Here is a 23,815-nt window from a genome sequence, read left to right as displayed (position 1 = left end):
GGTCATCTGACATTTGGCTTGCTTGCACTTGTTATCAGTGAATTTCCATCCATAGGATTACTATAAGCTGGAGGGGAAACACCACTTTTACGCCACTCAATAATCTATAAAAAGGGTATGCAGCCATATAGGGTTTCATTTGATTGCATTCCATTTTAAGAGTGGCAACTTGCATTCATTTTAGCCATTCCAAGCAGTTGGCTTTGTTTTATTGAAATTTTGGATGCATTCTTAAACAATTACCGGTATACGTATTATCCCAAAAAACAAAACAAAACAAAACCATTCCTAGAACAAATCCAATGGTGGCCCGGGACAATATAAATGAACCTGTATAATTTCTCCATGTGTCGGGATATGCTGAGCTGTTACATTGGCGAGAATTCCTCCAGTCCTGAGTTAGGCAACTCCAGTCCTCGAGGGTTGCTGTCCGGCCTGTTTTCCATGTTTCTCTCCTCCGACACACTTGACTCAAATGATCAGGATTGTTTCCACCTTCTGTAGGGCTTCTTGATGAGCTGATCTGAATCAGGTGCGTTGGAGAAGGGAGACATCGAAAACAGGCCGGACAATGGTCCTCGAGGACCAGAGTTGCCCGACCCTGCTCTAGTCAATTAGTAGCCATGCATTATTTATCCATTTACGACAGTTTGTGTCATGACAAACAACTCTCCGGTAGCACCCAAAAGATTCAACCATCTTTGATCTTTTTATTATTAAATATAATACATGGGTGATTTACAAGACGAACAGCATTCACTTAGCCACGCCATCAAACTTGGGGTCTAAGGAGAAGGGGATAAAACAAAGAGAAACATTAGTGCAAAGTAAACAAGATGGACCTGGATGACAGAAGAAACGTCTTATGAAGAGAAAAACGACAAAATGAAAACCTGAAGCGTCGAGATAAAATGGTCCCAAAACAACTTGAGGTCTAAAGTTATCTCGCTTGAATGAGGTCACAACTCTTGACTATTCTTAGATGGAAATGAATCACAGCACAAAAAAAGAATGCTTGATCACATCACTTTAAAAACAAAACAAAAAAGGGAACGAGGGAAATAGGAATGTTCAGAACTTTTGCATAGCATTAAGTGGGTCAGGTTTTTTCCGAATGTAACAGTGAAAGGCCGTGTGAAAATGGCTTGGATGGAGGAGCTGGGCGATAAGTCAATATCAATATGTATCACGATCGACACTTGATCGATATCAATCGAAGATACCTTGAACACAATGAAAAACAGAACACAAACCCCAACCCCGGCATGGTGCGTATTGTAGGCAGCATGCTGCTGCCTCCAAACACGGAGAAGGAACTAAACCAATGAAGAAATGCCCATGTGGCATACTCACACGGAACGAATGTGGGGCGTAACTTCATTCAAATAAATGACCAGTTGACAAAGTACAACTCTCGTAAGAAGACATTTTGCATATGAACCAGACTAATCACCGGATGGAGATGATGTTTTGAAGTACAGGAGCTCCCCATTTTAGATTTTGCTATACCACTCGTGTTAACATGTCCAAACCTTGGCATCACACTCACGGACACGTTCGGAAATACTCTTTGAGCGTGCACGTTCATCTGACCGTTCAGAAACCGAGTGCGCTGCTCGAATTTGCCACTAGATTTTACAGAGTGCCGGTGCCCGCACTGGCTACGTTCGGAAATGAGTAACTCTTCAAACACACCCGCTCTATCTAAGAGTCGTGCTCGGGCATCAGAATCAAATTCTGAACATGCCCCTAGTTACAATCAGACAAGTAAAATATGAATGGAATATTGCAATCATGAGCCCACAAAAAGTAGTCCTGAGGTGAACACTTTTCAGCCACATTGCCCAGCCCGACAAAGCACATTGGTTAAAAAGGAATAAAATATTTATATCGGGCAGTTTATGTTTTTCCATAGGTGTATTGACCTCTTATTAAAAGGTTAAGAACCGTACATTACAATAACATTTCCTAAATTCAGCCTATTTTCTCTAGGTCGTTATTTTTCAAATGTAAAAAGGAAAAAAAGGCCATGAATATCATTAAATCGACCAATTTTAAATACTTAGATCATGATATACTTATCACCCAGCCCTACTTGGACGGGTAATCATCCACAATAACATGAACCGTCGTCAACGTTAACTAACAATCAGACAGTTTTCGAGAAAAAGGAAATGGTGCTTCCTTGTGTCAACATACACATTTCTTACTTTCAGTCAAAGGACAAGACAGTGAAATAGAGACAGGCAAATAAATTCCCACCTTGGAATTTGAAGTCGGGAAACTTGGTGAGGTCTCCCCCACCATATAGCCTCTCCAGTTTGGAAACCTCTTCGGACATGTTCTTCTGATATGCGGGTCCTGCATCCACAATGCCGCCAGAAGCCCTGGGGTAGTCATGAAATCAAAAGTTGAAAAGAAAAGGGCACACAAAGATGAAGGAAAACAGCAGCTTCCATCAACGTTTCCGTTCATGCGTCACTCATTAGAGTGGGTTTAGACTGCATGGTTCAAATGACAATTTCGACTTTGAGACACAATGGGGATCCAACTTTTGTCAGCGCCTCTTCCAAATGTGGAACTGAACACTTGAACCTACAGTGTTAGAAAAATAAGCTGTTTTTCACTCATCAATGACTAACTTGCTCTTGGTGTTGTAGTCACGGATCTTGTCCAGGAACAATTTCTGCACGGGGTCTAGCTCTTTGGCCCGGTTCAGGACGACAGCAGAGAGCCCAATGTTTCTGCGCAGGGTCAGACTGGCCGCAGAACGCAGCATGGAAGATAGCTGGAGGAAGGCATGGAGCGCCATCTGAAGGCGGACGCAGGAAGCGTTACGAAAACCAAAACCTCATTTGGTGACCGACGATAAGACCAAGGTTCAGATATGCACCGACATCCAAACGCCGAGTGTTAACAGTACGCTCTTCCTTGAATATTTTAGGTTTCGTTACGGGGAAGATAACTGAATCCATTGGCAAAGCGTTAGCATGTGTGTACTGGTCGTGTGTATCGTACAGAATAATACGACATTAGCCTCATTCGGGAAATGCAAAACTACAGAAACACGTTCGTCTATCACCGACAAGACTTGCTACGATCACAGTTTATTCATGAAGTTCCTTATAACAGCCCTTCGCCGATGTTCAATACAAGGTCGTTTGAGTTTTGCTAAAGGCTAGTTAGCTTAAGCTTTGCTGCATTTACCGACTCGGACACGCATGCTATCTTTAGCTTGCGCGACAGGAAACAGAAGCGATTTCTTCAGCCATTTTGTGAGTTTTGCTAACGACAGGTATTCGAAGTGCACACACATTCATTTAACCTCGTATTGAGCACACGGAGACCGGTAAAACAGTTGGTACCATTCATTTAGGGAAACACTCACCTTGGATTTGACACTTGGGACCCAGCAAACTAATGTGGAGGACCGCGCGCGGTGGATTGTGGGACATCAGTGGTCGCGGTGGGCTGGACTGTTTTTTTTGGGGGGGTTCAAAATAATTGGCACACAAAGTACAAAAACATGTATCTCTTGTGTAAGTAACAGTAGTTCAGACAAAATGTAGCTTTAATATGTTACTGAATATAATTGGAGTTATGTGATACTAATATTAAAATAGTATTCAAATGAAATTGGACTATAGTTCACATTCAGCATGATTTTATAAATAATCAAGTATCAAGTACATCTTTATTGTCAAATGTGCTGTAATATACAGCACAGATGAAATTTCCTCCCTCTTAAACAGACAACAAGAGGAGCCGCTGCGGGGTTTTCCCCCCAGTGTCTGAGTATCAGTAACAGGGCTGCGCCAAACAGCAATATGTATGACCAATAAAATATCTTATAAAAAGTGTTCCGGTGATGCTGAGCTTGACAAATAAAATCATGTGATGGTTCAGTACCTGCTTTTTTCGCAAACAGAATACAAATTATAAAATAAATGGTCCGTTTTTCAAAAATGTTTTGTCCATGTCTTGAATGGCCTTTTATGTTCCCATAAATTTCACACTTCATTTAATTAGTAGTCTGTGATTTATGACAGCAAAATAATCCTTCTTGAGCATTGTCAGATGGCATCTTTGACTGTACTTCTAGCCATCCATCTGTTATAGCAGGCATGTGCAGGAGAATTTTAGTACAGTGGCCAAGGTGGGCCCGAGATGTGGTCTTCGGAGTCAAAGCACCACAAACATCTACTGTACATAGACCCTGCTTTGAGTGTTCAATGTCCCTGCTTGGAGTCTCCAAATTGGAGATGTCGTAACCAGTTTATGTTCAAAGACAGATCCAGTGCTGGCTTTTAAGCCTTTATTGGGTTCGAAGCACAATGTGATATGGGGCCCCCATCCCACCACCTCAGTGTCATATCCATACCTGTCAACTTTTCGGAGCGCCAACCTGTATAAACTACCAAAAAAATCCTTATAAAGAGCAAAAAATCCTTATAACATACCAAAGCATTTTATATGTCAAAATAACGGCAGAAAAAAACCCACGAAATTTTCAATGATATTTATTGTAGATCTCCATAATACAATGTCTGGTTAATGTCTAATCATCATTCTACTTAGTGGCATTACTGTGTTCAGAGTTGTATTCCTGCGTTACTTTTTTCACCAACTCCAAATGCTGACCCATCGGCTCGAAGTTACAGCATCCATTCATATTTACTTTTGAAATGAAAGCATTCGAGTAGACTATCACCATTCTGGGCAAAAGCAAACGGAACTACCTGTTGGGGGGGGGGGGGGGGGGCGGAATTTTCAGAATCCGTATGATTTGTGCGATACGGCCATATACGTAAGATTCACCACAAAATCCGTATGAACTATGGCTAAACCGTATGAGTTGACAGGTATGCATATCCGCTTGATTAGTAATGCTATATGCGCTATACTTGGATGTAGGAAGTTGATGTTTAAGGCACCTCTTTCATTTCTTTAATACTGTGTTTCGTGTGTGGAAAAAAAGTGCTGAATCACGTTTAGACGTTTTTGTTTTTGTTTTGTTTTTTGGTGGGAGGGGTGGGCAGGTGAAGGGGTTGTCAAGCAGCCGCTTAGTTCACTTATGTCTAATGGTAAATCAGACCAGATTTTATGGGATTAAGACTGAACGCTGATTTGAAAATGTAATTGACTGTTCAAGACTTTGCTAACTTTGTGAAAGAAGTCTTTCCTATTCTACTGATTGCCACAGAGTAACTACTGTACAGTACTTTGTTGTTGGTTCTCATATTTCATAAGAACTTAGATCTAATTTCTTTTGAAATATGAGTTGTGATGGCTATTTTTCAAACCCGGAAGTATGGTGCCTGGGTCACCATCAAAGGGCAAGCAAATCAAGTACTGTACTGTACTTGCAACACCCGGTTTTATTTACTTCACGTACACACACTTTTACTGCAACAAGAACAGTTTAAATTCCTTTTTTACATGCTGTTTCAGGCATTTCCGAGCCACGCCTGAACGCATCATATTCAATGGCGCGCCCATTATCGATGACACACTCTTTTAACTCATACTGTATGTAGTACGCAGAGTGACGCTCAACGTGCCGTCATTGGAGTCGAGTCAAGCAGTGTTGACAACGTGGACAATTTATGAAAAAAGAAATTGGTAGCGTTATTGGACAATGAATGGAGCGAGTCGGTTCTTAGTGTGAAAAGTCCACTGATAGGGAGACGTCGGATACCTTTAAGCCCTTTCGCATAGAAGGTTAAGAGCATTGTAATATACTTTGTGTCATCATATTGTCAATCCGCCGCAAATTCATTTTGATATTATTACTTCCCGACTGCACTTGCTAGGTATTTTATTGAAAAACAAACAAATCCAAAACTTTCCTTATTTGTGCTCACTGCTTTGCAATGCAATAGGACTGTGTATGGAAATCAGTTATGAAAACGGCACAGTAATTGGGAATTATTTATCCTGGTCACATCCGCTGATGGCAGTTGTGATTAAGGTTTTGTAGGTCTCAGAGGATTTTAAACTGCCCCCCAGAACTCTTTCATGTTTGGGAATGACTGCATGCTTATGCATGTCAGAAAATCGGCAAAAATGTGGATTCGATTTATTATTTCAGTCTATTAATATGTTGTTTTGGACCAAACACAAAGATAATTTGCTTTCATGGAGGACTAAATCAGAAAATGTTCACAGGTGACTAAATATCAGAGGATTTGGAGTCTTTCAAAATGTGTTTAAAAATTGTTAAAAACCCTTTCTTCCTTTCCATTTTGTGTTTAATGGACGTAGTCATTAATGATGTTTTACTTCTTTTTTTTCTTTGTTTAACCATTGGGCATTGAACTATGAAATGCACGTTCGCCTTTATGCAAATGGGAAAGCAAAACTTGAGATCAGGATGGTGGCAAATCCAGCTCCAGAGACCAAAAGGTCTGCCACAGTGCTTCAGGTGCTTTTACAACCTGGGAGCTCGCTTACCTGCTTACTTTCATGGACCGTAGGTGCTTCAATATCAACTTTTTCAATCCCAGCCATTCAAAAAAACAAACAAACAGAAAACAAGAGAACCTATTGTGCGCCAGCCAATTTAGGGCATTCTGATTGATCTTTCGAGGCTGACTGAATATTTTATGACTACATAGACACAGAAACTACCAAATGAAAGATTAGACTCTTCAAAATGCTAACATGAGGCTATGGATTAGATAGGAGTGCACAAAAAAACTAATTTGTGGGTTAAATTCACATGAAGAACTTATGGGTAAGCAAACGGCACACACCTTTGTGAGAATCCTTGGTGCCTGGTAACAACTAAGACAAGACCTGCCCTTGTGGTGGACCTACCACGTCAGTGGTTTCTGCATGGTTCTGCATTCAAAACCTTGCTCAAGCCTGGGTTTTTGGTTCTCCTTTACCTTTCGAAGCTGTGCATTAAGAACTAAAGGACAATTTAAACAAAGTTAAACTAATTTCATTCTGTTGCTGCAAGAGGCAAAAACACATGATTATGAACGGGCCAACATCACAGTAACATTGACAAGTCTGTACAACACAAACTCCTCAGCTCTTATTGGTCAACGGTATTCTGAACAGAGATCAGTTCTTGCAGGCTCGGTTTAGCATTCTTGGAAACGCCTATCTGACAGTGAATCAGTAGATCAGCATGTACCCTGTGCAGCAGGGGCCACCACCGTGGTGCCCACGGGCACCAGGGCGCACCCAAGGACCACGACTAGCCCGCGGGCGCATTGCAAAATAGCTCACCACTGATGAGACATTGTGATTTTCAAAGAATGTTGCAGAAGTGATCAAACGAAAATGTAAACACTGGCTTAGGTTTATAGTCATGTTTCCTAATGATTGAGAAATCATGAACATAATTAGTGTCTTCCGATAAGAACAGCATTTATTATTTCTAACAGACAACGCTATTAAAGTGAATTTGAGTAAATTCGATTTTTCATATGGAAACTTGGAAACTGCCAATGTGGAGTCAACGTTTTTGACTGGGCTCTTTTGTTCGAATGTCTTGGTAAAGTCGTTCCAACGTGTTTAATAAAGTTGTTGGAACATATTGGTCAAGCGCTAAAAAACATTACCTTTTTTTTTTACTCATAATGTAGCTTTCTGGGAAAATTCATGCCATTATGGGTGGGAAATGCTATGTTTTTATCCTTTCGCCGACGTTTTACCAAGAGGTTCGAATGACTTTCCCAATACGTTTGAACAACTTTGCAGTCTGTTCCAAAAACTTGGCCCTGTCAAAAATTTTCACTACATTCCACGCTTCCGTTGACCCGGCTGTACAGTATATAATGGGTTGAGGAAGAAGGATCTGCTCCGGGGTAGACAATGAGATCCTGGAATAGGACTTGGACACCATCTGGACCCATCACAGGATGTGTATGCAAATTTGATATTAGCCAAGTTCTGATAGTTTACACATTATTTACAGCTAAGCTAGTACTCATCCAGGAGTGGTGGTCATCAGTAATGAGAGCCATTGTCACACTGAGACTGACAACTATACAAACGCACTCAAGGTAATTTTAGAGAACCCCGCAAGCATGTTTTATACTGTAACAGGAAGGTGTATTGTCTTTGGAGGAAATCCACGTCTGCGCAGGTACAACATGGGGATGCTCACTCCAAACAGAAACGTTGACACTCAAGACTCACCAGAGTGGCAGCAGTTCCAAACAGAGATACAGGAAATTTATTAGACAGTATATTGAATTTCTGAGGTGAAAACAATTTTTAGACATGCTGCTTGATAAAATAAAAATAAACAAAAACAAAAAACACCATCTGTTGGTACATTCAAAACTTTATTATGGAATACAGTGTAGAAAGCGTTTCCCCAGTCAATGCAAATGGCCTGCAGAATATTACACGGCGAACAAAAAGCAAAGCAATCAACAGAACAAAATCCCTCTTCCACTTCTCCCCCACCATCTGTCGTGCTTCTTGTGAGAACTTGCATGTAAGCATGCCAACAAATGTTGCCAAAGATAATTGGCCATTCGTAAGTATTTAAAATGTTTCACAGAGCGAGAGGTCACACTTTACTTTCAATGTGATAATGGGATGCGAGAAGCCTGTGAAAAAGTGCTGTCTGCTTTTGTGACTGTTGCTTATCATTAGAATCCAATGAATGTTTGGAGGTATTCCTTCCTAATTTCTCTCCCAGCTCCGGCACAATGATCATGACGCAGACAGCACAGAGCTCCAATGTGCATGGGTGGCATGGAGAGGTGAGTAGCATGCCTGAAGATAAACAAAGGCAAAGGAGAGAGGCGAGGGGATTGGGATGGGGAGGGGGTGGCAAATGGTGTAAAAACCCATTATAAATACAGACTGCCTGACTATCCATCCAGAACTGCAAGTCATTTCCTTTCTACCTCCCTCACGACTCCCCTCCTTCCCGTCGGCGCTCCACCTGTCCTCTCAGCAGACAGAAAAAATATATATACCGTATATATCTGTCATGACTCCACCACTGTGGGATAAAATGCCAGCTTAAAGATAGCTAAAACACCAGACTAAAAATGACAAAACGTACACACCCAAGTCTAAACCATCCTTTGCTAGATTCCTGTAAACCATCACCCAGATAGATATGATACCTCGCAGGGAAAACAACCAAAGCGTTGAACTTCAAAGCAAAATTGAAAACGGGTCGAGCCCCTAATATCAGGATCTCCGATGATACAATATTGAATGAAATGAAAATAATATACAGATGAAGCCAGCTCCTCCTCCTTCTTCAGGAAAACCGAGAATGTCGAACAAAAAAACGAAACAAAGAACCACCCTTAAAATTCCAAAAAATCACAGATCAGGTTTAAGTGTGGGTAAGATATCAAAGCAGAGCCTGTCAATGGAGGTTTATATTTATATATGTTTCGCCATGGTTTGAAGTCACGAGATCACGAGAGGATACGAAATGTACAATCTTGCTAGCATAATCTATAAGTGAGAGGTTCGAGAGAGCAGTTTTTTTTTCTTTCCAAATCCTGTTGTCATCGTGGTCATGCACTACATATGAACGACTACAACTTCAGCATTACTTCAGTACATCACACACAAGTTTAAAAAATGATTTGACATCTTTTTTCCCCCCTATTTTCATTCCTTTTTTTTTTTTTAAAAACTAAATCGAACCTATAGAGAAACCAAAAATAAACACAGCTCATTCAGAATACATAATCACTAGCATCATCATCAACATGTTCATTATCAACTCTAGATATTTAGCCTTAAGAGCCTTGTGTCACCTAACACAGCCCAGCTGTCATAAAAATGCACAAATAAAAGAGGAAAGAGGGAAGCTGGGTAGTGGGTGGGGGCTATTGGTGTAAATTACACAAATTATTCTCCAGTGCAGAGAGTAGAGTGCAGCAGTGGTGCAGGAAAGGGGAAACAAAAAGACCAGACCTCATTTCTGGAAAAATGTCGATTGACTTCATCCTATACGAATATGATTACAAACTAAATGATGTTTTTTTTCCCCTCATGAAAATTGAGTACATGAGGCCCATGGAGCAATGTAACCGTAGCCCTCTTGATCAGAGGCCAGATTTGGATTTTCACACCTACAAGCCAAGAAAAAAACAACAACAACACAATGGCTCTGGATCTGTATTGAAAGGACAGGTTTCTTCCATTAATGGTGGGTTCGCTTACACTGGGTGAGGCCACCCCCATGCATCAGCAGGCCCAAACAGAGCGACATAATAAAAAAAACTCTCTTAAGTCAAAGGCGTGTCGCTCCAATAAAGTGAACAAACGTCGTGCAAATTGGCTCGGCCACAATGTCCGCCCAGGCAGTAGTGGAAGAAACGCGGGCTACAAAAGCTCCATATACTCAGTCACTGCTTGGTATCATGCCACACTGCTGACGTCACTCTACTCTGGGATGGGGAGGGGGAGGGAAGGTGCTTAAGGTGTGGAATGAAATGTGTGCGTGTGTGTGGATAGGACATCCCCCTCCTCAGTTCTGCATCTGTTCAAAGAACTTGTAGGTTGGGTTCTCGTAGCCATTCTGCTGCATTTTCGACAGGTGGCGCTCCTCGGGGGTAACAGCGGCGTCCACCTGGAGCAGAGCCAGAGAGATTGCTGGGTTACCCGCGTGCACATGCGCAACATTCATGAAGGGGGACCAGAACAGCTTGCCCATCACCCGCCCCAATACACGCGCCAGCTGCTTCTGACCTCGATGACTCCATGGTGGATGGAGGTGTACTGCTTCTTCCGAAGCATCACCAAGGTGATGACAATCACGGTTGCTATGACAACGCCGCCAACCATCAGCCCGATGATGGCACCCTTGTTGGAGCCTACATCCTCAGCAAAAAAGACCTGACGGAGAGAAACTTGTCATGTGACACGCATGCATTCACCAGCCGGGAATTGTGTGTGATGAGATGTTAGACACCCTAATTTTACATCTGATTTGAACATTTTTCTGGATATCAAATTAGAGAGATGATTGACTTTGGGAACTCCACAGCCTCTGTGGTGTTTAGTGCAGTGTATTAGATTGGCATCTACAAACAACAAGTCTGATCTGAGAACGGAGGATTTTGCACGCCGTCGTGCACCGGGAGCGAGGGTCAGAGGGGGAAAGTTTGTTTACCAGTTTCTGGTGGTGAACTTCATATTCAGTACTCTGTCTGTCCCCCTTCTCCATTCGGAGTTCGGGAATAGCCTCCATTTTTATCCCAGTCACTGGCAAGAGAAGGAAAAGTACTGTATTATCGAGCGTGACAGTCAGAAGCAACCTTTTATGTGGCTTAAAACTTGAACAACTCAGTTAACTCATTCAGTACCAGCCAATTCTGGACCAAGTCTGAAAAGACGTTTAACGTCTTTGGGAGTGAATGAGTTAAAAAACAAATCGAAAACCTTGAAGGTGAACCTAGAATAAATTAAAACTCCACTCAGTATTTTGGGGGAGAAGTATAATGGGGCACATTTTGATGTGGCAATATGTGCCACCTCTTCTTTTCGCAAATGCTCCAAATCTGTCAGATTGCAAGACTCTCTTCTGTGCAGAGCCCTTTTTAGATCACCCCACAGATGTTCGATCACATGCACCATTCTTTGTTGGTTTTGATGTGTGCTTTGGGTCATTACCATGCTCATGAAGTTCCTCTTCATTTTCAATTTTCTAGCGGAAGCCTCAAAGTTTTGTGCTGACAGCGACTGGAATTTGGAACCGTTCAGAATTCCCTCCACTTTGACTAAGTCCCCAGTTCCAGCTGAAGAAAAACAGCCCCAAAGCATGTGGGGCTGTTCTGTTGATGAGCGATGTTGTGTTTGCACAAAACTTCAGTCTCGGTTTCATCAGACCATAGCATGCGCTTGAAAGATTTCAAGTGTTCTTTTGCAAAATGTAGCCGGTGCACGTTTTTCTCTTTATCAGATAAACCTGCCCTTCTTGCCACTGTATAATTGCCCAAGCACAAAGAAGCCGAGTCATAAAGAACGTCCTGGCCAGAAATTCCTGCGGTTCCTTGGCAGCCAGCTTGACTCATTTTCTTCTCGTCTTTTCATCAGGTTTGGAGCAACGTCCAGTTTTTGGTAATGCCACTGTGGTGCCATATTTTCCTCCACTGGATGAAGATTGTCTTCACTGTGCCCCGTGATATGTTCAAGGCCTTGAAACTCTTTTGTCCATTTTCCCTGACTGAGATGACGATGAACAACGACATCCCCCCTGATGCTGTTCAAGCTCTCTGCGGAGAGCAGCTTATGCTTTAAGATGTGACAAAGGAAATGCCAGGAATGTCTGAACATTATTTGGGTCAAAGGCAATCTAAAAAACTGTGCCACGTTTGTCCTGACTCCCACTTAACTGGAGTTTGAAAGTGACTGGTCAATTCTGAACACAACCGCATCCCCAGCTATAAAGAGGCATGTACACCTGTGATTTTTTTACTTTGATTTTTTTAAATTGACCGTGTGTCTAATTATCCTCATGCATTGAACTGGAGACCTTGACTGTCTTCGGTGTTTGGGAAATTTCAATCTGAATAACAGTGAGTTGTCCCAATCAAGACTGCCAAAACAACAGTGGGATAAACATTTCATGCAGGCTCACCTGGCCGTGTGGGAACACCTCTTTCAAGACTGGGGCGAGAGTCCACGGGTTCAACTGGAGCGAGGAGGACAAGACTACGTTTTGAAGGACAGACTTCCACTATCGCAAACGACGATCACAAATGAGCAAATGTTGGAGAAAAGACCTTGGTTGTCGGTGTTGGGCTGGTTAAAGCTCTCGGGATGGATAAAGCCGACTCCTCCCAAGCCGAGCGTGTCCTCCTGAGTCAGCAGCTCGGTTTGGCCGTCTCCCAGCTCCTGGTCGGGCATCAGAGCATCGTTACCGTAGCTCACCCTCACGTCTGTCTGCAGGTTGGCCAGCTGTTGGGCCATCTCAGCCTGTTCCCTCTGCAAAAGTTCTGGAGAGAGGAGAAATCACAAGGGGATGGATGGGTCAAGGATGAGAGTTAGAATCTTCTGGATTATTCTTTTCATTGTCGGTTTCACACAATAAATATGAAGAATGCACATACATGATAGTTTCTTTGTCGGTTCAAGTAGTGAAATCTTGAAAGAAACACATTTCACTGTCCAGCCCCACGCGAATGATTCCAAGAATGTATCAACAGTTTTTGCATTTCCTCTGGCAAGAGTTTGTGTGCATCATCCACAATGCCGTACCGACTGTCACAGTCTCAGAGACACAGATGGTTGTGTGACGCATGCAACTCCAATAAGCAGGGGAGCGGGGTGGCCAGCAGATTTATCTTCCCGACAAACAATTTGATTTGAATGCGCTGAAGAATTGGGTCAAACAGCTGCAAAGTTCTTATCAGCAAAAAGAAAAGAAAAAAAAAGCTTGGAATTTAGAGCTTTCAATCCCGCTGTTACGAGTAACATAATCAGCGCTACATTTCACATCTGTCTCACAAAGGTTTGGAATTTGGCAGGAATCCGACAGCTGAAGAATCTGCGGTATTTTGTCAGGAATGAAATGTCCCATTTTCTACAAAACACGACGGGAATGAAACTCTCGAGAACAGAGTGGCGTGAAACGTACCAACTTGGTCCTGGATGTCGTCAGCCACACCGGGCACCTTGTAGAGAAGTCCCAATGACTGGTTCATACGCTCTTCAATGACACGCAGGTGGGTCAGCACCTATACAGCATCATACGCACATACACGCGTGCACACACACAAAGTGCATTAGATGCAGTGTTTCGCAACCCTTATTGAGCCCAGCAAGCCATTTTCACATTAGGAAAATCTTGGGGCACTTCACCAAACAAAGATGTCACTTAAGGTCAGAATACCGAAATAATGATGATTTCATCTCAATTTGCTCACAAATTCACACACAGTGCAAACTTTTGTGTTTGAGTGTGCGATACCTGAGGCCTGATTTGCGCCGCCTTCTTTGGGTCCACCATACGGACGTGTTCAAAGTGTTTCAGGGTGTGCTGTCTGTCCTTTTGCTCGGCGCGCACGTATTTCTTCAGCAGGCTGAAGACATGACGAGGCTGCGACAAGCGGAACACGGCAGCTCGTGAGGTGCAGGCTCAGGACAGCATGATTGGAAACATTGGCGAGAAACGACAATTTGTCAAGTGTGAAATTGAAGCTTCTGAGTCAGTTGCAAAGCTTTTCCATTAGCGCATCAGTCTGGTCTCAGTGCTTTAGAAGACAGAGGAAGCAATAGAGGACGAGACAGGTAGTTGGCCACTCAAAATATCTCATTTATAAATAAACAGTAAACAAAATGATTCGAGACTGTTAAAGGAAATCAAACGTGGCAGGTTAGGAGAAGGAAAGAAAACACTGAAAATACTTCAGATGGTGGTGTGTGCGCGCGTGTGTGTGCTGCACCCTGGGGGGATCCTGCTGCAGGGCGGTCAGGTAGCTCTCCAGCGCCAGGCGCCGGCGGTCGTTGTGAAGAGCTTCCACTCGGGCCATGTGAGTCTCCACCAGCTGCTGCCGTTCACTGGCTGCTTCCAGCTCCAGTGTCTCGACCTTCTCTTGGAAACGCTAAAATGCACAGTTGAAACATTTCAAGTAGTGCTAGGTCAACAATCTGCAGAGCCGGCATTCAGAATATGCCGACGTTACCTGGATGACTGCCTTCTTGTCTGCGCGTGGAAGATTCTTTGCTTCCCTCTCAGCCTCTTCCCACTCTCTCATCACCTGAGCACAAGTCGAGAGACGTCATGTCCATTCAATTGGAATTTGCTAATAATTATTAGTGTGACTGCTGGAATATGCTGCCACCAAACTGAGGGAAAACAACAGCGACAACACATGACACCCATCCCAATATGCCATGCACATATGCACTCTGCACTCTATGAGCAGAGTTGTAAGGACAACACGACATTGTTTGCTGCACCACTGCTTTTCTGCCCACGATTTTGGAACCAATGTGTGTCTGGGCTGGGAAAACTAACCGAACAACTGCTGCAATTATACTGTATGGTTTCAGAGACAAGTGGAGGAAAAATAATACCAAATTATTCCGTACTAATAGCATCCGCAGGAATGACTGTCTCTCAGGAGTCACACATTGACATAAATGTTTCACTGCAGGCTCGCAGAGAGATGCCGTTCACAAGTGTGAATTCTCTTATTTTTTTGGTTGCATTCTCTCTGACTCACAGGCTGAGCTCAGGCCCGCGGCCGACACACAGCAGCGTCTATAAAGGGGAAGTCAACCGTGCGCAACCTGATGATGCGGGGCCTGAAGCCACTCAAGCAAAAACAAACACCCAGAACAAACTCCAGCACAAGGAAATGTCATTCCAAGTTCTGCACAAAGGGTCCTCGTCTGAAGCTTTGAAGCTGTTGCTGTGCAGCGTGCACCATCTCCTGCGAACCACTTCATTAAGGAACGCAATTAAAAATAAATAAATAAATCATCATAATCTGTGCAGGCATCCTACCCATGGGAGGATTAACGGACGCACTTTTTTGCTATAACTTCTCTGCCTTCAATTTCCTATTAAAAAAGAAAACACTGTTCATTTTCTCAGCTCCAAAAGCAATCCTTCGGGCTACAATTGAATTTATTAATAGACTTTATTGACAACTGTCAGGAAAGTAGCGACTGAATGCACTCATCCATCGTTTATCGCGGGGGGTACGTTCCAAAAAGAACCCGTGATAAGTGAAATCCGTGAAGTAGGATTTATAAAAAAAAAAAAAATTAAAAAGCAAAAACATGTGAAAGGGAAGAAATTTCAAATGTGCTGAATGTTTCACATACAGCACATTTGACAATAAAGTTGTACTTGGTACTTGATAGTCAGCTTTATTTTTATACACTACTGAACTATGTATACAATGCAGAGGCGATTGCTCGAAGACTGCAAGGGAAGCTCAGCTTCCCCTAAAATGTCAAAAAGTAAGTGATCAAATATATGTGTGGACATGTCATTGACTAGATATGCGCTACAACGCGCTCAACTTTTGTTCCGAATCAGCTTATTACTGGTTAAGACGCGACTCTCTTCTCATTCATTCCCGCAGCTTCACTGTGCTTTAAACTGTGTGGACGCTGAGCGTAGACCGCGCGGACGCTGGGCGTCGAGAGAGTTCATTGTCCCAATGCATTGAAACGAGACGAGTCATTGGATAAATGCTGGTTTTGTCCCGCCCATCGGACGCTCAGCGTCTCTGGGAGTCTATGGACAGTGGGCGTTTATGGGCTGGCCCAGAAGCTCAGCTTTTCTGCATGATGATTGGATGATCTGTCTGAGGCTGAATCTCCAATTACCGATTTTATGGTGAAGGCATCCTTTTCATTTTTTTGAAAAGGAACGGAGAGTAGAATTCCCGTTTAAATAAACCGACACATTTTATGATGTAGGCCGAACTTGAGCTTCCCCTCCTTTGACAGACCAACATCCGCCACTGATACAATGAAACCAAAGACCAAAATTTTACAAAAGGTAAATTTGGCAAGCTGTACAGAGACGAGGTGCGGAGACTGTAGCCAATCAGGATGCAGAACACAATTCACTGTTTCAAAAAAAAAAAAAAGCATTAAAAAAGCTGCACTGAAAGAATCCGCGTAACAGCGAAGCCGCGGAAGGTGAACCGCGTTATCACGAAGGATTACAGTATTATATGATGGGAAAAGCCACCCTTCTATGCATACCTGGGACATCCTTTCACGGTGCTTAGCCTCCAAGCTCTCTTTGGCCTTCTGGAAATGGGTGTGCTCATTTTCATCAGCAGGCGTCTCCAGGTAGTGGTCCACAGCATCAGGAGAGCCGGGTGTGGCTGTGGGCACTATGTCAACACGAGGAAAGAAAAGCGAAGACAGGCGGATGGGATTACAAATAAAGTATCCCTGTATTCTCACATTTGGCTGCATGAGGACAGAGAGCTCAAAATAGGTCATGAGAGGAAGGAAACATGATAGTGAGTGGAAACCTGAATCGTTCTAAAGGAAACGAGCAAAAGTAAACACCTCACGTTGCCCATCATCCTGTGTATGACAAATTTAAAACCCCCACTCAGTTATACAGCTGTAAAAAGCAGGGTGGAGTATCTCCAAATATACTGAGCTCAAATTAATCCCACAGCCATGACTGTTAACTTCTTGCCAAGACACACGGTGTGAAACCTGAATTACTGGTAATCAGCAGAGTTGATTATCTTTAGTAAAACCAATCAAAAAGTGGTCTGTCTGTGTGTGTGTGTGTGTAGGCATGAAGGTCAGACATCAATTGAAATTGGTCATGTCGTCTGAGAGTGCATGACCGCACAAGACACCAAAAAACAATCACACGATGTTACACGCTATGAGAGAGCACACTTAAACGGCAGTCAAACTATAAAAACACAGTCTCTATTAAAAAAATTAAAATTAAAAAAAATCACCAGCACATTCATGGCAAGCCACAACAATTTTCGACTCGGGACATGTTTCGACTCTTGGCTGAGGCGCACCTGTGTGAAAATTAGCATTGATAGGCTGCTGCAGTAAACTCTCGCTTTGACTATGCTCACAACCCTAAAAAAACACACACATCCAATAACTGTCATGAAAATAGATGTCGAGCCAGAGGGGGTCAGTGGGACAGACCATGCAATGAAGCAGCTCCTCATGTAATGAAGCATCCTGGTAGTTGGACTTAATCAAAGTGAGTAACTATTTGAAATTCTCTCATGATCTGACGGGCATTAACCATGAACCTTGAAATAAGTTGCAGCAGCATGAAAATTACGGCAACATGAAGTCAGGTCGAATGAAGGACATGTTATGAAAAACACACAAGGCAGAGAAGAGTTAAAATATTAGCCAGGAATGGAGGCAGGAGCTCGGGAAAGTTCAGAAGGAGCAGTGAGCGTCTTGCAGGAGGTTAGAGTCAAACAAGTAGCACGCTGTCAGAAGGGGAGCTGGTCTGGGTCATCTGCTGCTGGCAGAACTTACTGACACTTCTGCAGACAGACAGGCAGTATTCCTCGGACTCAAAGTTATTCCTGTTGCCTCCGCAGCCGCCGTAGATAAACTGAGCACAGCGGCCCTCCTGGCGGTCAAAGTACCAGCGGGGCAGCATGGCCCGGCATGGACCAGTCTCTGCACTGGCCCAGCACACATCTTGGAGGATACACACACAAACCTGTCATCATCCACATCCACTGCATAGAGCCAAGTCAGTAATCATGTCATATACATCTGCGAAGAAGGAACCCCCATCCCCTCCCAACCCCCCCGCCAACATACGCACACTTGAAGGAAATTATGAAATACAACTTCCCAGATGAGATGAGACTAGAACACGCGCGCCAGTGAAGTGCTAACTCACCCCTGACGACCTCCTCAACTGACTCGGTGGTGGTGGTGGTGGTGGTTGTTGTCATGGCAACATTGGTGGCTGCCTCGTCGTCGTCATCATCGTCGTCGTCAAGCGTGTCGGCAGCCATGTCTTCCTCCTCCTCTTCGTCCTCTTCGTCCTCCTCCCCATCTCCATCTTGGTCATTGTCCAGCGCATCCTCTGCCTCATCATTTCCCTCAGCCGTCTCCTCCTCCGCCACAGATTGCTTGGTTTCCTCTTGTTGCTCTGCTGGCTCTGGCTCCCGCACCATACTAGGAGAGGAAGCGCAATGAGGAGGCATGGACGGGAAGGGGGAAAAAAAAAATGGCGATACAAATGAAGCAGGGGATGAGGACAGAAAGTCACTCGTCCTCAATATTCATGTCCCAACTATTTGAGTTGATTCTTTCTGCAGCATTGTCCATCATTTATCATTAATCATGCATTTTGGCTTCACCTTTTAACAGCCCGACATAGCACGGCCCCATCTTTCGACGGAATCAACCGCAAACACAGAATATAGAGTGCAGCTGGTTCCGGATGTGTGGCTTTGACTTTTCACAGTTCATCACTTGAAGCTGCTGACATGCCAAGATGATTCCCATCTTCGCCTGCCATTCAGTAGAATAGCTCTGACAAAAACGTTGTACTGCTCACAGCCACTCAAGGCAGGACTCGCCAACCCTTTTTTGACACTGAGAGCAACTTCTTGGCTACCAATTTGACACACACTTCTGGCATCAAAGATTTGCTCCGATGTTCTTCAATGGTAAGTTATTAATAATCACCAATTCTTTCAATCCATGTGCAGACATTGATCACGTGAATGTTTTTACGCTATAATTAGTAACAGTAACAATCAAAAATTCTTAAAAAAGCAAGGAAACAAATGTGTAACACTGCCCAGCACTCGATTTCTATAAGTCTCTGCAAGTGTTGAAATGATCACTTCTTCAATATTCCAAGGAAATGAAAATGTCCTATCACTGATGAGCTATTTTAGGGACCTTCACGCGGCTACTCATGTGGTCCTTGGGGAACAGTTGAGGTCAAACGTTTGCAGACACTCGTCCAAGGGGGAAGAATGTCATATTCAGTTTATGGTAAGGCTTTCAATGATTTATTTGTACCGTTCTTTCCTCCCTCGGCAAGTTTGACCTCCATCAAACACTTTTGGAGCCGACATCATCAATTCCAAAAACAGTTTTGATGTAGATTTGAGCTCATGGAGCCGTTGTCTTCACTTTGGTCTGATATGTTTATCTGCTATCAAAGATGCCTTCCTCTGAATGAGTCGCGGTTCAATGAAGTTAAGGATTGTATGACACATAGGCGGCTAAAGAAATGAGAAGAAATAAGTCTCAAGCTACAAACCACTAAAACAGTCTTTTACCAGCAGAAAAAGATCCAGAATAAAAGGTTGCATGCTCCAAGCAGACCCAGACACGCTCATCTATGCTTTTATATCTCCAGTAGACTTGATTATTTTAATTCTCTCCTGACTGGACTACCTCAAAAGCGCATCAAAGAGCTGGCGTTTATTCTGAATAATGCGGCTCAGGTTCTGGCCAGAACAAAGATGAGAACATGTTACTCCAGTCCAAAAGGCTTTCCACTGGCCACCAATCAGCTGTAAACTACACTTTAAAATTCTTGACGATACTATAATGATTGCACCTTGGAAAATGAACAGTGGAGAAAACAATGAAAAAATGAAAAGCCCCACATGAATTTATGTCAACTTCAGACGACAACTTCATCCGCATGCTACCTATGATCATCTCACAATGAAACTAACAATAATGCTACCTGTCAACTCAACACTTAGACCTCCCCCTTTTATAATTCAATGTTTTTGTGCATTGCTGTTATTTCCTCCTTGTGTTTGGGTTAGTCGAGTCATGAGGAAAAGCAGCAGGTTGGCACATGCACTTGAGTTGTTTGTGAGCACTGAACAATTCCATGATGAGCTGGAAAGATCGGCCGACCATAACACCTTTACTCGAAACGTGTAATGTGTGTTAACTACATTATTAGAGTCTTTCAATTGCTCAGCTGAGTGACAGGATCTCTCATCTTTCTCAAATTCTGCACACCGCGTTCAGGTTCATCAAGTACCTGTTATCAGAATAGTCCGTCTCTGCTCCACCCCACCAAACATCGGAGTCGTCGCCATCCTGTTCGGCGCTGTCAGCGTCGCGCTCAGCTTCTGCTGGGCAGCACACAAACTCCACCCCTCGGAAACGGTCAATACCGCACGGCAGAAGCATTCCGTAGTCATGGAGATTCATGGTCCGGTCTGTGCAGGACTAAAGAATTCAATCCAGAATGACAAAGACAGTGGGAGAGGAAAGATCTATTTTTTGCTCTTTGATGCAATCGTGATGTGTATGTGTGTGTGTGTGTGTGTGTGTGTCCTCACTTCCTTGGCCACAGTATGCCAGTGCAGGTGGCTCTCACATTGGTCCATGCGCTCCTGATGCAAGAACTTACACTTGTCAGGAACCAGCAAGGCATCGCTCACAAATTCTCCAACTGCAGCATGGAAAACACCCATATTTTAACACGCAATAAATGGACGGCTTGCGTTGGCATCATTAGAGAGTGGTTACATCCAGAGAACAAATTTCAACAGTACCTTTACCGATGCTTGACTGACTGCAATGTTGACAGCAGGCAAACATAACTTTACCAATTACCATCAAAACAAATTAGTTTCATTTGCTTCCCAACACTGAAACATTTTCTTTTCTTCCAGAGAAAAATGCATTAAACTTAATTGCAAACCTCAATTTGAATTAAGTTGGGCCCTTGTGTAAAATGTAAATAAACACAATTAAATGATTTGCAAATCCATTTCAACCTCTATGTAATTGAATAAACTACAATGACACGTTCGGTGATGTTCAAACCAATTTATATCATATCTTATTTTTTTAAGACAATCATTCTCTCATTTTTAATTGAATACCTTCAAAACGTTCCAAAGAAAGCTGGTAGAGATTGGGAAAGTTGAGGAATGCAAAAAAAAAAAAAAACACCCGTTTGAAACATTTCACAGGTGAAATGGTGAATTGAAAGCCGGTGCGTGTCATGACTGAGTGTAAAAGGGGCATCCCCGAAATGGCGAGGCTCACCACTTTGGACATGCAAACATCCCAACGTTGTAAGAACAATGTTTCTCATTTAACAATTGTAAAGATTTTAGGGATTTCATCATATACGGTCCATATCATCATCAGGCAGACAGTGAGAAACCAGCTGCGCACCTGTTACAACAGCATGCCTTTGGAGTAAAACAGTGCGAGTACTAGACTGGCCTGCCAGCAGTTCAGACTGGTCTCCCATTGAAAATAGGTGGAGCATTATGAAGAACAAATTACCACAACGAAGACCTCAGATTGTTGAGCAAATGAGGACGTACATCAAGCAAGAATGACAAAGAAATCCACCGAAAAAATGTCAATGGTTAGTGTCCTCAGTTCTGAAATGCAAAGTGAGTGTTGCAAAACAGCAGGAACCATGCCCTTGACTCAGCTTTTTGGGATTGTGTTGCTGGTATCAAATTCAAAATGAGTATTTGGAGAAAAGAAAAAGTTGATCGGTTTGAACATTCAATATCTTGTCTTTGTAGTGTATCCACTTAATATAGTTGCCAAGGACTTGCAAATGATCGTATTTCGTTTTTATTGACATTTTACACAACATCCCAACTGTACTGGAAATGGGGTTTGGACTATCCAAACTGTCATTTGCAGTTGTCTGCCAACCCCAGGTACAAATGCTTGGGGGAAAAAAAGGATCTGTGAATCAAGGTACTCCTCCCATGAAGATGAACTCACCCAAACAGCGGTAGGGCACTACAATGTGCATGTGACTGTGACATTGCTTGCGACCCTTCTTGCACCAGTTTTGTATGCTGACGGGCTGGTTGGCCTCCACCACATTGGTAATTTGGAGCTCTGGATAAACCTGCACATGTGACAAATTTATCTGAGGTTTTCAGACACAGTTTATCACACTGTTGATCTCTGAAAGCATCCTTCTCGATCTGCTCTGAAAAGGAAATCTCCTCTCAAAGACCTGTACGTTGTGGTACTTTTTAAATGTAGTTATGATGGTGTGGTGTCTCCACAGATCCGAGTCTTGACCTCCATAGTCCTCCTCGAAGCTCACATGAATGTCATGTCTTTAAACTGTGTTGTGTCGACAGCAACACTGTAGTTTATGATCAATAAAAAACACTTTGCATATTAATTGTTTTTCCTTCTGTCATTTTAACAACAACAGATTGATGCACTTATGTCCACGCCTTCCCGACACAATAAGGCGATGCAGTAAATCTGCTGGAAAATATGTGTGGCCAAATATGCCTTATTTTACCAAGTAAATGGAAAATATGTTGTAGCATCTTTCTATTTTGTTTGCTGCGACAAAAATAACCATAGTTATAACAACGAACAATATGCTAAATACAGATCAAGTACTGAATGCATCAAAGGTGGAGATGATGAAAATGCCCTGGGAGGAAATTACTTCTCTGACTGCTTCTCGGTTCGCTTATCCCCCCCACACCCCTAAGATTACCAACAGAAAATACAAGAATAGATTTGGAGCCTCTTACTTCCTGGCAGTACTGCAAGATGCCCTCTTTGGTACCAACACAGCTCTTGGTGCCTGTGGGGTCTGGTTCCCACTTGCCATTCTGCACATTGACATGCATGTTGAGTTTCCCGCAGAACATGGCCACCTGGGGCTCAGCCAGCAGTCCTGTCAAGCCATCTGTGGGCACCTGGAAGACAGGGCGAGAGGGATTTTACTAAGATGTTTTGAGCACAGAGGACTTGGCTGCAGTCAAATTCTATTTGTTGGGAAAATGCAGCATGAGGGCAGACGCCATTGTTGCATGAAACACTTATAGTACCTCGGGATTGGAAACAAGAAGAGTAAAATTAACAGAAAGGCCCTCTGTAATGGAGTGCCTATTACTCATCTTAATTGAAAAAAAATACCCATTTCTCTTCTGCACTGAAACTATGCTGAAAATTGCCTCAATGCTCCCGATCCATCTACTTCTATCACTCAAACTTGTAGAAAGCTCAGCTCCCAACGCTTAGATTAACTTTTGGTTCATAAAAAAATATTACAAGTAGAATGGGAGCAATAACCTCCTCTGGAAACATCTTTCTGACATAGTTCAGGGGGCACACACCCTCTGTCTATTCGAAAGTGAACTTAAAGCTAAAGCCTGACCAATTCATCGGCCTGACGATTAACCCTACCGATTGTTGCCAATGCTAGAAGGGCTACAATCATCTGCAAATCGGCCAATGTTGGCCGGTTGTTTCACCCCTTCACGTCCCTTATCCATGTTACACAGATAAGCTTCTCATAGTTTACGTCACAGAAAACAATAACAAAGCTTTTCTTCATTATGTACATGCATCAGTAAAAAAAGGTGATTCTATGCTTCTGTTA

General features: G+C 43.0%; 2 protein-coding genes across 3 annotated transcripts in view; both read right to left on the bottom strand.

The window, feature by feature from the left end:
• Positions 1 to 690: 690 nt before the first annotated feature.
• Positions 691 to 3,522, bottom strand: atp5pf (ATP synthase peripheral stalk subunit F6). The gene is made up of 4 exons (XM_086128427.1): positions 3,389 to 3,522; positions 2,643 to 2,812; positions 2,263 to 2,387; positions 691 to 785 (listed from the first exon to the last, which is right to left on the bottom strand). Exons 2-4 carry the CDS (start codon positions 2,810 to 2,812, stop codon positions 757 to 759), a joined length of 324 nt encoding a protein of 107 aa, XP_085984553.1. The 5' UTR covers positions 3,389 to 3,522; the 3' UTR covers positions 691 to 756.
• Positions 3,523 to 8,284: 4,762 nt separating this feature from the next.
• appa (amyloid beta (A4) precursor protein a) overlaps positions 8,285 to 23,815 on the bottom strand; it is a 39,002-nt gene continuing 23,471 nt past the window's right edge. The window contains exons 2-17 of one of the 2 annotated variants that reach the window (XM_086128331.1): positions 22,962 to 23,129; positions 22,180 to 22,309; positions 20,760 to 20,872; positions 20,456 to 20,646; positions 18,329 to 18,609; positions 17,953 to 18,120; positions 16,672 to 16,805; positions 14,628 to 14,702; positions 14,388 to 14,546; positions 13,913 to 14,041; positions 13,580 to 13,679; positions 12,726 to 12,938; positions 12,581 to 12,634; positions 11,114 to 11,205; positions 10,690 to 10,836; positions 8,285 to 10,570 (exon numbers count right to left, since the gene is read on the bottom strand). In XM_086128331.1, coding sequence (XP_085984457.1) covers positions 10,469 to 10,570; positions 10,690 to 10,836; positions 11,114 to 11,205; positions 12,581 to 12,634; positions 12,726 to 12,938; positions 13,580 to 13,679; positions 13,913 to 14,041; positions 14,388 to 14,546; positions 14,628 to 14,702; positions 16,672 to 16,805; positions 17,953 to 18,120; positions 18,329 to 18,609; positions 20,456 to 20,646; positions 20,760 to 20,872; positions 22,180 to 22,309; positions 22,962 to 23,129 — 2,256 coding nt within the window. In that variant the 3' untranslated portion in view covers positions 8,285 to 10,468. The remainder of the gene's footprint in view (positions 10,571 to 10,689; positions 10,837 to 11,113; positions 11,206 to 12,580; positions 12,635 to 12,725; positions 12,939 to 13,579; positions 13,680 to 13,912; positions 14,042 to 14,387; positions 14,547 to 14,627; positions 14,703 to 16,671; positions 16,806 to 17,952; positions 18,121 to 18,328; positions 18,610 to 20,455; positions 20,647 to 20,759; positions 20,873 to 22,179; positions 22,310 to 22,961; positions 23,130 to 23,815) is intronic. The other variant, XM_086128341.1, reaches the window with a different exon arrangement.

Source organism: Hippocampus guttulatus, chromosome 1 (assembly GCF_054856545.1).
Source record: "Hippocampus guttulatus isolate MCC_2025c chromosome 1, RoL_Hgut_1.0, whole genome shotgun sequence".
NCBI classification, from domain to species: Eukaryota; Metazoa; Chordata; class Actinopteri; order Syngnathiformes; family Syngnathidae; genus Hippocampus; species Hippocampus guttulatus.
This window is presented reverse-complemented; position numbering and strand designations above follow the sequence as displayed.

Coding starts and splice junctions, on each gene's coding strand:
- atp5pf (XM_086128427.1), bottom strand. CDS start 2,812: ATGGCGCTCCATGCCTTCCTCCAGCTATCTTCCATGCTGCGTTCTGCG. Junction 2,388..2,642: donor GACTACAACACCAAGAGCAA/GTTAGTCATTGA, acceptor TGACTACCCCAG/GGCTTCTGGCGGCATTGTGG. Junction 786..2,262: donor TCCCGACTTCAAATTCCAAG/GTGGGAATTTAT, acceptor CCTTCTCCTTAG/ACCCCAAGTTTGATGGCGTG.